Source organism: Poromitra crassiceps (genome assembly GCF_964638095.1).
Source record: "Poromitra crassiceps genome assembly, chromosome: 13".
Classification (NCBI taxonomy): domain Eukaryota; kingdom Metazoa; phylum Chordata; class Actinopteri; order Beryciformes; family Melamphaidae; genus Poromitra; species Poromitra crassiceps.
In genome coordinates, this window is record NC_139644.1 from 46,150,295 (window position 1) to 46,164,843 (window position 14,549).

General features: G+C 45.7%; 1 protein-coding gene and 2 pseudogenes across 3 annotated transcripts in view; 1 reads left to right on the top strand and 2 right to left on the bottom strand.

The window, feature by feature from the left end:
• Positions 1-14,549, bottom strand: part of doc2a (double C2-like domains, alpha) — a gene marked incomplete at both ends in the record, with an annotated part of 147,162 nt that overhangs the window by 59,185 nt on the left and 73,428 nt on the right. Inside the window, one exon of the mRNA XM_083650127.1 lies at positions 10,971-11,080. Within this exon, the coding sequence (XP_083506253.1) occupies positions 10,971-11,080 (110 nt within the window). The remainder of the gene's footprint in view (positions 1-10,970; positions 11,081-14,549) is intronic.
• LOC310787835 (syntaxin-2 pseudogene) lies at positions 5,060-5,926 on the bottom strand (annotated as a pseudogene). Its single transcript has one exon. The product of its transcript is annotated as a syntaxin-2 pseudogene (transcript).
• LOC310787836 (coatomer subunit beta' pseudogene) lies at positions 8,293-10,529 on the top strand (annotated as a pseudogene). Its single transcript has one exon. The product of its transcript is annotated as a coatomer subunit beta' pseudogene (transcript).

A 14,549-nucleotide genomic window follows, 5' to 3' on the forward strand; every position in this document is an offset into this window, starting at 1 on the left:
CATGTCATGACTTGCTCCTTGGCAGAGATCTGTGCTCCAGCACATTGCCTCGTGTTTCACTGTAAACGAGTAGGCTATTGTGACAAGCGAACTTTTTCAGTGAAACAAGTTCGCTTGTCACACAATACTCGTTTGACTTATTTGAGGGCATGTATGTTTATCGTTCACGTTCGCTAACCTGTCGGTCTTTAAACTCTTTGAACAGGTCGGGGTGCCTGTCTGCAAGATGTTTAGCCAGGTTCGATGTGTTTGAGCCTTTCGCTTGGGTCGCGTTGAAGCACCTTTTACACTGGTTTCGATGTGTCCACGGGCTTGCCTTCGCTGTCGGCAACGTAAGCAAAATATTTCCATATTTCGCTTCGTGCATCTGCTTTTTCTACAAGCGTTGGGCGGCTTGCATCAGAAGAAGCCGCTGTGTCTGTCCTCCTGTGTGTCGGGTGCTGCAGTGAGGACTGAAGGACTGGCCATAGAGCGAGCAGAGAGGGAAGGGGGGAAAGTCGGCACGCCCACACATGAAGCAGACAGAGTCAGAGAGAGCTTTTTTTCACTTTTCACCAGTCACCATTGGTTCAAGGCAACGATGTGTTGCCTTCAAGTGAACTGGGACACAGGCTCTCAACTTTAATGCCGCTGTGTCTCTCTCCTCCGCTAACAAACACCACGGTCGCACACTGACGCAACCCATGACATTTTTTTAAGTATCGGTACTAAATTAACGTGGTATAGTATCCTTTTTAATGGCATGGAACCGCGGTACCATACTAATACCGGTATATCGTGCAACCCTAACTCACACGCGCGCGCACACACACACACTCAAATCTGTTTTTTATTTTGTATCTATATTGTTTATTCAACTATGATGCACAGTGTAGACTAGTGATTTTGATAGTCGACGCCTACATACTGTACCTACGATGCAGCAGCATGTAGTGCATGTTGCTTCTGCTGTGCAATGGAAAAAAGCATACAATCAGAAATGACCTCCCTGTGTTCTCAACAAGCACTTTACACACACACACGCACGCAGACACACACACACACACACAAACGCACACGCACACACAAGCTATTTTCACACATGAACTCCGGATCAGGTGAGGGTTGCTCCCCACTGAGCCTGCCCCAGATGATACGTGAAGTGTACCCTTTCACACATGAGGCATGTTGCTTTCACACATGAGTAGCACCTCCGCAGAGTTTGTAAAGTAGAGAAGGGGGGGTGGGGGAATTTGGGCATGACCACACAAGGGGAGTTGTGAAAACTAAAAATACATAATGGGCGATAACTGCCTAACGTTCACGGCATATAATCGTTTGCGCATAACGTTAGTAAGTAATTAATTAAACAACCCTACAACTCACGCCCAGATGCATCGATTTCCTCGAGTCGCAAGCACTACAAACAAAACAGGTCTTTGCTATGTTCAGTCCTAAAATGCATCAAACCTACTAGAATTATACAGAATACAGGAAGCTAGACGTTTTTACCTTCAAAATAAAATAAATGTTGTATTACTTAGTAACAAAAAATCAGAATGTCGACTCACTACGGGTTAAAATTGACTTTTCGAAGGGAGCAGATATTCTTCCAGTTTATCTCCGTTCTGTATCTTTCGAAACACACACAAAAAACATTACACGTGCATTTACTTTATTTAATTTCCATTATTGCGAAGGTTATACCTGGAAGTTTTCGTTTTATACTGCCTGACTTGACGCTACTTGGAATTTGCGGTTCTGCCATTGAATCTTCACAAACGCTGTGTAAACGTTAAATCAAAGACATGAACGCAACCAGATCCAGATACCCTACCTAGCGATGTCCAATACTGGGAAGCGGGACGACCCTTGCGTCCAAAAATGCTTATTAAATGTGTGTGCTGTGCGAAGCAGACATGAAATCAGATCAGAGCCATGAGCCTTTCAATCCAGAAATCCAGCAACATGTTGGCTGTCGCACACGGAGCAGTTTTGAGCTTCATTTGGAAACCAAATGGCATGATGTGTTTTTTGCTCGCTCATTCACATCGACTATTTATATAATAATAATCTGTCACAATGTCTCTGTCCTCATGCACTCACTATGCTGACTACTTACTTCATGGAGCTCTGGAGGGGGGGGGGGGGGGGGGGGGACAATACGCTTCTGCGACTACGGCTGGGGCTACACTTACCTCCATCTAGGAGGAGGCTCGCGGGCGCGCGCATGAGCCAACTAAACGTGTTCACACATAGGCAAGCATCCGGATGGCCTCTAGATAACTCCTGAATTCCAGACATGTGTGAAAGCAGCTACACACACACACGCAGACACATGCACGCACGCACACACACACACCTACACACACACACACACACACACACACACACAAACCTACACACAAGGCTCCTGAGATACGCTGCAACATTTATTTTTGCACTTTTGTTTTCACCCTTAACCCTTGTACCCCCCTTATATTTTTTGCTTGTCGCACTTACTGGTCCAGCAGCTGGATATTGATATTTAATATTCATTTTTGATATTCATAATTAATGTTTTTTTGTGTTGCGATCTTTGACATCTGGGTGAATAGTGTGCTGTTACGATGCCATGATGAGGCGAATCGAGCGAGAACAGACGCAGGCCTCCGTAGCTGCCGCTCCAGCCCATTAGCCGAGAAAGAGCCTTGTTTCCCGGCAACAGATTTACCGTGCGTCGGTGATTAACGCATACTGCAAACGATGTCCCAGGAAAGGCAGGTAGAAGGCAGCATCACGACGATCTTAGAGATCAAGACTCAGTTTTCGATGCTGATTCCAGCCATGCCAGCCGCGAGTCTCTACAACGAACGGTTGCTGAGATACGACATACTTTCAAAGAAGGTAAATTAGACGAAAAAAAACATGAAACTGACCATTTTCGACTGCCAGCTAATTTTCACAAAAAACACAAAATAGCTTCATTCCTCCATCAATCTCGGTCTAAATGCTTCAAATCAGTAGTTTGCACCGGAAAATCCGGGTTCCAAGGTTATGTGACATGTTGCCATGACGATCACTGTACTGTATATTTCATGTCAAACTGCATGCAATTGGTTGCTGTAACAAAAACTGATCAAATAGGGGGGGGGGGGCAAACACAATAGAAACTACAAATTTCATGTCTTGACTCGAGCTGAGAGGTGTAAGATCAGAAAAATAATATTTTTGGGTAAAGTACCTGGAAGTAAAAGAAAAATTGGTTTTTGCTAAATTAACATTGAAACCAATGGGAAAACTATGCAATGGATTTTGAAGCCTTGTAACTCCATCAAATGTTCAACCAACTCCAAGGTTAGATATTAAGGTCAAATTTAAAGGTATTTGGTCCAGGATGCCCGCTGAAAAAAATAAAAATAAATTAATTTTGTAAACATTTCCTGGAGGTCTCAAAAAGGCGGTTTTAATGAAAGTAATACGCCGGCTGCTGGATCTACGGAGGGGCAACGTGAGGACATCACTTTCTGGGTGCCAGGATGATCTTTTTCTAGTGGTGGAAGGGTTACCGTAAATTCCGGACTATAAGCCGCACCTTTTTTCCCGTTTTTTGGCCTTTTTTGGCCCCTGCGGCTTATATAACGGTGCGGCTTATCTATGGATTTAAAAAAAAAAAAAAAAAAAAAAAAAATCTCTCTTTTTTAGCACTCTTTCTAACTATAAATCCTATATAACTATAATAAGTTTTAATTTCCTCTCTTGCCCTCTTTTCACCACACTGTATGACACTGTATGACACTGTGTGCACTGTAAAAAACAACACAGGTGGTGTTGTGTTATGTTGTTTTGTTGAAATGTTAATAAATGGGAGCTTCCTCAAACAGCCATCTCTTTCCCGACAATCCCCTCTGTGCATGAACCCTTACATATGGTAATTAAACATTAAAACACAATAAAAAAATAATAAAAAAAAAAAAAATACCATTAAAACACCCGCGGCTTATAGTCCGGTGCGGCTTATATAAGAAAAAAATAGTCAACTTTGCAGGTGCGGCTTATGCACCGGTGCGGCTTATAGTCCGGAATTTACGGTAATTACCATCATAAACCCCAAAAAATACCTGGGCTGAATTTCAGGCGTTTCCGTCCAAGACTTGAAAAAACAACACGCTCCCCCCCTTTAGATCCAACAGCCGGACCAGGGGGGTACAAGGGCGAGTATTTTATGGTCACTCAAGATTCTCTGGAAGACTTGTTGGCTTGGTTCCAGCCTTAAAACTCAATATATTTGGATTTATCGAAATGTCTATGGAGAAAATGGACACAGAACTTACTTCCGGGGCAAATTACGTCACGAAAAGTGACGTGCCTGTCTATCTATTGCTCAACTTCTATTGTGACATCATCAGTGGTAGCAGTAAATACCTTCCAGCAGCAAAACAACACACACACACACACACACACACACACACACACACACACACACACACACACACACAGATGGCTGCGAGTCTGACCAAGGACATGCTGATTGATATTGGAGGATTGTTTTATTGAGCATTATGCGTCAGGCACAAAGGCAAAACCTGACAATAAAGAAATCACCTCAAAACAAACATGTTGGAAGGATTATTCAGTTGGAATTCTTATCTGTCCATAAAGGAATTCCACCGCAGAGTTTTGTGTTAATGGATCTATTTTGACCAATTGAGAGCAGTGAAGACAGACGTATGAACAGAATTAAAAGTTATTGGAAAGAATAGAAGTGTTTCTGTAGGCCTGCCTACTTTTGAAGACCTTCTGGTAATTGAAGAAAGACCTATATTTATTAAAGTTTGTAATGACGACGACACAGAAATAACTCCATAATCGCATGAATGAACAAACAGCTGTGCATCTGTGTGTGTGTGTGTGTGTGTGTGTGTGTGTCTGTGAGTCAGAAGAGAGAGAGAGAAACACGTTCATTGGGGTACCCCGGGTTGGGGCGGGTGTGTTAACGGGGCAGGCGGGGTTGGACTGGTTCTCGTAACGGGTTGGTTTGGGGCAGGCCTTGAAAAACCCTGACCCGCGCGCATCACTAGGGTGCGGATATCCACTCTTTCTACCCCCCCACAGACAGGCCAACAATTAGTGCAATGACAGCAACGAGGATCAACAGAGCAAAGCCAATGAGAATGTATTTCCTCCTGGACTTTTTCTGGTATCTCACTGCTTTTTTGGTCTCTTCTTTTGCACGGTCAACGTATTCAGCCGCATTAGAGACATTCTGCTCAATGTTGTTGACCATCTCCCCCTGAGTCTCTACCAGCATCGCCATGTCCATAAACATCATATGGAGCTCTCTGATGCTCGACTCCAGACGAATGATGTCCTTGTGCCGTGACTCAATCTCATTCATGGCCTGTCGTGTGATCTGAGAATTTGAAATGATATCAGAAGTAAAGATCGATGGATTTCCACTTGCCAACATGTCCTCCAGCTCTTCATTGGTGGTCACACTTCCTGTGATCTCCAGCTGTCTCTGGATCCTTCCTTTGCTCCTCTCCCGAAACGACAGTTGAGTCTCGTTGTACTGGGTCATGACCTCCACAAACTTCCTGGACAGGACCGTGTGGTGCGTTTTCTGGATCCGGAAGTCAACTGAGGATCTATTGGCGATGTCATCCTTGGGCATACTTTGCTCCATAGAGTTGAGTTCAGCTCGCACAACATTGGCATTCCCCTTGATGTCACTGGTCAGCATGTTGAGCCCGTCCTTTGTTCTCTCATCCTGGCCGGTGGCAGACAGGATCATGCGGTGTATCTTCCTCACCTCTTCCGCCTGGTAGGAGATCTTATCAATGAGTCCCCTAACGCCTTCCACCCTTCTGAAAAAGTCATCCATGAAGCCACCTCGGTCCACTGCGACTGCAACATCCTCATCTGCTTGTGTCCTGCTAGCAGTTAATTCTCCCAGTCGATCCTTCATCGCAGTGCGTCTTCTGACCAGATTCTTCTAGCAAAACAGCCGCTGGCTCATCTGAGAACAATACTCCATAGTAGATCCACACTACAAGGCACATCACTTTTTCATATTATATTAGTAAGAAGATAAGATTGTAATTGCTTGAGTGACATAACTGGTGACATCATCACTGATGTCATCACTTACTGATGACATAGTGCTCAAGTGACATCACCAATTCTATACATGAGTGATATCATCTTTGATTTATGACAGACACTGATAATTTCATAGATAAATCCTTTCCTGCAGAGGCTATTGAGTGCCAAGTAGAGGAAGTATCTAGTGCACTTCACGGAAATAGCAACATTTGGACCCTGATTGCTACAAGCCACAATATATCCATCTTAGCGACAACATAGTGGGAACAGGGACAACACAGCGGGAACAGGGGAACAGGGACAACACAGTGGGAACAGGGACAACACAGTGGGAACAGGGACAACACAGCGGGAACAGGGACAACACAGTGGAACAGGGACAACACAGTGGAACAGGGACAACACAGCGGGAACAGGGACAACACAGAGGGAACAGGGGGAACAGGGACAACACAGTGGGAACAGGGACAACACAGTGGGAACAGGGACAACACAGTGGGAACAGGGACAACACAGCGGGAACAGGGACAACACAGTGGGAACAGGGACAACACAGTGGGAACAGGGACAACACAGCGGGAACAGGGACAATACAGCGGGAACAGGGACAACACAAACAGGGACAACACAGCGGGAACAGGGACAACACAGCGGGAACAGGGACAACACAGCGGGGACAGGGACAACACAGTGGGAACAGGGACAACACAGCGGGAACAGGGACAACACAGCGGGAACAGGGACAACACAAACAGGGACAACACAGTGGGAACAGGGACAACACAGTGGGAACAGGGACAACACAAACAGGGACAACACAGCGGGAACAGGGACAACAAAGCGGGAACAGGGGAACAGGGACAACACAGTGGGAACAGGGACAACACAGCGGGAACAGGGGAACAGGGACAACACAGTGGGAACAGGGACAACACAGTGGGAACAGGGACAACACAGTGGGAACAGGGACAACACAAACAGGGACAACACAGCGGGAACAGGGACAACACAGCGGGAACACAGCGGGAACAGGGACAACACAGCGGGAACAGGGACAACACAGCAGGAACAGGGACAACACAGGGATAAAACATGCTTCTTAACTCATTGAGTGCCAAGGACGAGTATGTTCGTCAATTCGTTTAGTAACGTAGAGTGCCAAGGACGAGTATGTTCGTCAATTGCGTTTTTTGACGGTGGGACGTGGATCAAAGCCAGATCCATCTCCTGTGAAAGTATGGTGGATGTTGAATGTGTAAAAGCTATTTTAGGGACCCATTAGGTGGCGACAGTGCTCTCCAGATTAGAGAAAGGCGAGGAAAAAAGAGAAGAAGTCATGTGGAAACGGAAATCGCATCGATAGGCATGAAGCATAACGTTAGCTGTGCCTGTGAACAGCAGTCAATCTGCTGCCACATTTGAGCCCCTCCGTCTCCGCTGCGATAGCCCCACCATATGATTTAGTTGCCGACACCAGCGTCTTTCTGAAAAGTTACATTATTCTCAGCTGAGAGCCGGCGACAGGCTGTGAAAAAGCGGGGTGCAGCGCACTTTTCAGTGCAGAGCAAACGCAGAGCAAACGCACTCGCAGCAGAGCCCCAGAGACACTCCCACGGAGGAGGAGGAGGGGGGTGGGGCACGCAGGGCACTACAGCATACAACCATTGACAGTAAACACAGACCCAGGCAGCAGGCTCGATGCACAGAGACAGGCAAACAAGCTAGAATATCTGATGCCCACCAGCAGTAAATCAAGACCAGCAAGAAGGTGTAGGGTCTGCGCACGCAGGGGCCAGCGCTGCTGGTTGCAGCTAAAAAATATTATTTGGCCAAACAAAATTCCTTTGTTTTCACTGTTTTATTGAAGGAAATTATTTTTGAGGTGTCATTACATCAGAAAATATTAGCTTCAGAGTCAATGATGTGCTTGAAATGGTTCCTTTCACAAAAGGCTGAATATCTCAGATTCTAAATTGAAACGTGTGTTTTTGCTGAAATCAACCTATCTTCTCCGGCTGATAACTAAAGAACGGAAAATGATATCAATAAACTTTTTTTTGCAGATGATAGAAGAGAGTCTCATCGTTCTTTGTGCGTGTTCGGTGTTTACATAGTAATATCACACAATATTCTGTGGGCCTCGAGAATTCACTGAAAACGCTCTGAAACTCTGGCACTGGGAGCGTCCGTTCTCCAAAAGTGGCTGGCACTCAATGAGTTAAGCTGGACATCAAGTGGAGGCTGACACCCAGGTCAGACCATGTGAAGAGTGTGGACCTTCACCCAGCTGAGCCATGGATGCTGGCCAGTCTGTACAATGGCTGTGTGGAACCATGAAACACTAATGAAGACATCTCAAGTGGGTTCCCAACCAGTCAGAGCTTCTAAGTGTGTGGCCAGGAAGAATTGGAGGGGATGATTCGTAGATCCGTGTGTTCAACTACAACACCTTGGAGCAGGTCCACATGTCCGAGACCCACTCTTGATACATCCGATGCATCGTTGTTCAGCCCACACAGCCCTACATCCTCACCAGCATGTTGATCAAGCTGTGGGACTGGGAGAAGAAGTGGTCATGCAGTCAGGCGTCTGAGGGTCACACTCATTACGTCATGCAGACCGCAATCAACCCCAAGACAACAACCAGTTTTCCAGCACTTCGCTGGACCGGAGCATCAAGGTTTGGCAGCTGGGCTCCTCATCTCCCAATTTTACTTTGGAGGGCCACAAGAAAGTAGTGAACTGTATTGACTACTATGGTGGAGGAGACAAGACTTATCTCATATCAGGGGCTGATGACTGCCTGGTCAAGATCTGGGACCACCAGAACAAGACCTGTGTTCAGACCCTGGAGGCCCACGTCCAGAATGTCACCTGCGCGATGAAGGCAGCATCATCATCAAGCGGGGGAGGGAGGAGCCGGCTATGTCCATCAGTGGGAGAATCAGCTGGGCCAAGCACAGCGAGGTCCAGCAGACTAACCTGAAGGCCACTGGTGATGCCAGGATGGGGAGAGGCTGCCGCTGGCCGCCAAAGACATGGGCAGCTGCAAGATCTACCCCTCAAACCATCCAGCATAACCCCAATGGAAGGTTCCTTGTGGTGTGTGGAGATGGAGAGTACATAATCTACACTGCTATGGCTATGAGGAACAAGAGCTTTGGTTCAGCACAGGAGTGTGTCTGGGCTCACAACTCTGAGTATGCCATCAGGGAAAGCAACAGTATCATCAAAATATTCAAGAACTTCAAGGAAAATTAATCTTTTAAGGGAAACTTCAGAGCTGAAGGTATCTATGGAGGCTTCCTGCTGGGGGTGAGGTCAGTGAATGAATGTGAAGTGAATTCTACGACTGGGAGAACACAAAATTGATCCACCACATCATAATCCAGCCCAAACATCTTCTAGTCTGACTCTGTGGAGCTGCTCTGTATCGCCACAGAGGAGTCTCTCTTTATCCTGCCTTACCTGGCAGAGAAAGTAGCCGCCTCCCAGGAGTCCAACGGAGGAGTCACAGATGATGCCTTCAAAGAACAGGGGGAGATTAAGGAGATCATGAAGACTGGACTGTGGGTGGGAGACTGCTTTATATCTTCATCAGCTCCATCAACAGACTCAAGGAGAGATTGTCACTATTGCTCATCTGGACAGGACCATATAGCTGCTGGGGGATGACCGTCTGTACCTGGGAGACAAGGAGCTCAACATTGTCAGCTACTCCCTGCTGTTCTCCGTCCTGGAATACAAGACTGCCGTCATGAGGAGGGACTTTGAAATGGCCGACAAGGTGCTACCCACAATCCCCAAAGAGCAGATGGCCCGGGTGGCCCATTTCCTGGAGAAACAGGGTTTCAAGCGGCAGGCACTGGCTGTGTCCACTGACCCAGAACACAGGTTTGACCGGGTCCTGCAGTTGGGAGAGCTGAAGATAGCCCGTCACCTGGCTGTGGAGGCTGAGTCAGAACAGAAGTGGACGCAGCTGGCAGAGCTGGCTATCAGCAACTGGCAGTCTGGCCTAGCTGAGGAGTGTCTCTACCATGCCCAGGACTATGGCGGCCTGCTCCTCCTCGCCGCAGCTTCCGCTAATGCCGCCATGGTGGGCAAGCTGGCTGAGAGCACTGAGAGGGACGGAAAAAACAATGTGGCCTTCATGAGCTACTTCCTGCAGGGGAAACTGGATCAGTGTCTGGAGCTGCTGATCAGGACTAACCGGCTACCGGAGGCCGCCTTCCTGGCTCGCACCTACCTACCTGCCCAGCCAGGTGTCCCGTGTGGTCAAACTGTGGAGGGAGAAGCTTGCAAAGGTCAACCAGAAGGTGGCCGAATCGCTGCATGAGAACCTGTTCCTGCAGAGAGAAGAAGCCTTTGCAGCCGAGTATTTCCTCAGAGAGACCTGCTTGGGCTCGTCCAGACCCGTCAAAGACTACTCTTCTATAGTTAATAATGATATATGTCCATATACTTAAAAACATACAGTATGATTATTTATGTGTGGCTTTACATTAGCTAGTAGACATACATGTCAGTCAGGCTTAGGAAGCTTACTGTAAGCAAGAGTTTGTACCTTTAAGCAGCACTTTAAGCAGCACGCAATTTGAACGTTTAGACCGCCGGATGTGTTTTAACTGAAGAAGACTGCGGGATAAACAGCTGACTCACTTCTATAATTGATATTTTATTCACTTACACTAACTGCTCAGTGGATTATATATGCCCAATTGAAGAGTGGCGGTTGATAATCCATTTTAATTAAATGCATTACCAAATTAATAGATGGCACTGAGATGTCATAGACAACTGCACTCTCACTCTCCCCCTCTCTCTGTCTGTCTCTCACACTCACTCACTCGCTCGCTCGCTCGCTCGCTCACTCTCTCTCTCTCTCACACACACACACACACACACACCTGAGTGTCTTCCTGTGCATGTCCTCCTCTGTGATCCCGACGTACGTGAGAGTCTCATTCCACACTGGATTCAGAGAGTTGCGAATTGTCTTTGTTTTCAGCTTATTGGCCTAAAAGACAGACATTCACAGACACAAATACAGATCGACAGTGTGAAGCTGCATTCACGTGTCTCGCTACTGCTCTCATGTCTGTTTATACTCTCTTCTCTCTCTCTCTCTCTCCCTCTCCATGGGTTTCCATCCACCTGTTTTATGTGCATTTTGGATTTGCGCATTGAGTGGAAACATTGCGAAATTCGAAAAAAGAAAGAAAAAAAAACGCTTGGGGAGAGGTGGAAAAGTTGTTGCATCGATAAAACGTAAATGTGATTTAGTGCAGTAGAAAGGGATTAAGCTATAATCTTCGGCTGTCTGGTTAACCAAAGCCTCAGCTAACCAAACTCCATTCAAAAACCATGCATTTCATGTTGTCTTGCTTAATGCCAAAAGTTAACATCTCGACCATAAAACATGCTACATGTGGTCATACACTAAATGCATGTAAGGTAAATACGCAGCACATATTTAGGCACAATTTGAATTTAGGTTTAGTCCGCCTGTGTTTTAACTGAAGCCTACGAGAGCTGGTGACTCACTTCTAGAATTGACATTTTATTCACTTACAGTAAATGCTTGGTGGATTATATATATATGTCAAATTGAAGAGTGGTGCGTGGTGCGTGGTAATCCATTTAAAGGTGTCGTTTTGTGGAGAAACTACAATCATACATCAAGAAACGTTAAAGGAGAATTCTGCTTTTTGTTTTTCGTTTTACAACCTGGACCTTATTTTTAAATTGTAATTCATGACGTTATTCTAGACTGGCTCAAATAAATACGTGCAGCCATCGAATTCAAATGAATCGTCCCTCGTCTCAAAATCAGATAAATATCCGTTATCTTCTATAGCTAAAACAAATTACTCTTTAGTGCTGAAAAAAGTAGAAGAGGATATTGCGAGATGGAAACACCTACCAGCATCAGTCCCAGCCCGTATATCTGTCATTAAAATGAACATCCTACCCCGCATTCATTTGATCAGTTCAATGATCCAACTTGCTCCTCCGACAGGTTATTGGCAGAGGCTAGACTCCTTAGTACGAGCTTACGCTTGGAATAGTAAGCGACCCAGCATAAAGTGGTCACCTCTTCAATTCAACAAATTGGCTGGGGGATGGGCATGTCCAAATTTTAAACTATATCACTGGGTATTTGTATTAAGGAGTCTCTAGCACCGATAAGATTGAGGGATTTTCTCTTTATAGGTATGTCTAACAAAATATGTGGTCTCCACTATGGTCTGATCTTTACTCACATCCTACAAGTGTTTAGAGCAGCAGAAAGGTTCGTGAAGATCCAGGGTGTGCGGTATAGGTCATCTCCGTTATGGAACAATAGTCACCTTCTAACTGGGGGGAAGCCTTTCAGTAACACATCATGGGAGGATAACGGTATTATGAATCTTCAAGATATTAATGGTCCTAATCATATCTGTGACTTCCAAGATCTTGTTTCCTACGACAATATCGACAAACTCTCTTTTCTTTTACTTCAGAATAAGGTCAGCCTGTAAAGCCTATGGGGTATCCCTGGGGGTCAGGTTTAAAAGACCACCCTATTCTAGATTGGATAAAGAATGCTCCAAAACGGATAGTGTCATATAGCTATGATAACTTAAACTGCCAGAAATATACGCCTACATGTGCAATGCAAGCATGGGATGGAGAACTAGGACAAGGACTTAGACTGGGTTTAAAAACCAGCTCAGTGGCCTTGTGGTCTGAGTGTCCGCCCTGAGACTGGGAGGTCGTGAGTTCGATCCCCGGCCGAGTCATACCACAGACTATAAAAATGGGACCCATTTGCCTCCCTGCTTGGCACTCAGCATCAAAGGGTTGGAATTGGGGGGTTAGATCACCATATGATTCCCGAGCGCGGCGCACGCTGCCGCTCACCGCTCCCCCAGGGGATGGGTCAAATGCGGAGAACAAATTTCACACATTGTGTGACAATCAGTGGGACTTTACCTTTACCTTTACTTTAATTTGGATTAATGGTACTGGTGCTTCGAAGAATCCAAACCATCAATACATACATTTGAAATGTTGCTATAGAGCTTATCTAACACTGAGAACCAGACACTGAATGGGACTGGTACCTGACCCACTGGTACCTGACCCATATTGTTCATTCTGCCCCCAGGGAACCATTGGCTCCTTCATGCATGTTGTATGACAGTGCACAGGGGTGTTGGAGTTGTGGGGGAAGGTTATCAATACCCTTGCAGATCTACAGTATTGAGGGTTCAACTCCCGATGGACCCTGCGGTACATCTACTAAATGATGACTCCCACCTTTCCTTTACGGAAAAATCACATAAGTCTGGCTGGCAGGCCTAACAGCCGCAGAGAAGATTGTCGTTCAGCGGTGGAAACCACCTCATGATATTTCACACACTCATTGGCTTTGGAGCTTTTTAGACATCTCTTACCTGCAACTGTCATCAGCAAGAATCAATAATGACACAATGCCAATGTGGACAGATCTGATCTCTAACTTAAAGGATCTCCTGACTAGGTGACTCTTATTTACCTGCTGTATTGCTATGTAACTGTAATACCTGTCTTTTGTAATATCCGGATTGGTGGAAGGGAGTGGGGATGGGGGTGGAAGATTGGGTTAATTGATCAATGACAATGTATTCGGTAACGTGTGTTATTGTCTGTGACTGGCGACGTTACAATAAAAAATGAATGATAACAAAAATCCATACATATCTGCTAGGCTAGGCTAGGCTAAACTACAGAAGCAAACTAGCTGCAAGTCAACAATGACCTGCCCCGGATAGACAGATAGACAGATATACAGATAAATATCAGCAGTGTTGACCATGTTAGCCTACATACCGGCTACAGGGCAAGTCACCCGGATGTGCTTCTTCTTCTTCTCTTTGGTAATACGGCAGAACAGAAGAAGAAGAAGAAGCACATCCGGGTGACTTGCTCTGTAGCCGGTATGTAGGCTAACATGGTAAAACACTGCTGATTTTTATGTTTTCGAGAATATAGACGATTCATTTGAATTCAACGGCCGCCTGTATGGAATAACGTCATAATGGATTCGAAAATGAGCAACGGTGGAACGGGAGCTGCTATCTGTGATGGACAGCAAACAGAGCAGGATGAGCCAGCTGCACCAAGGTAATAAATACATCGTTAACTTCCTCGTTGTCTCTATGATATAATGACATGAGCCGCTGCATCGGGAAATAAGCTATTAACAGGACGTAAATATAAGCATCTCACATGCCCCATATTCCTAGCTGGCAATCAAAACGGATTATCGTTTCTGCTGATGCTAATCAAACCAAACTTCTCTGGGTGACTTAGAAATCACATTTAAAGCTGGAAATAAGGTAAAAAAAATGTAATTCTCCTTTAAGGTTACAGGCAGCTCGGATGTTGCATGCAAGAAAATGGGCAAACGTCTGCATGTAAGGCACTAACATTTTGCATAAGTGGATGGAAAGGCACATAAT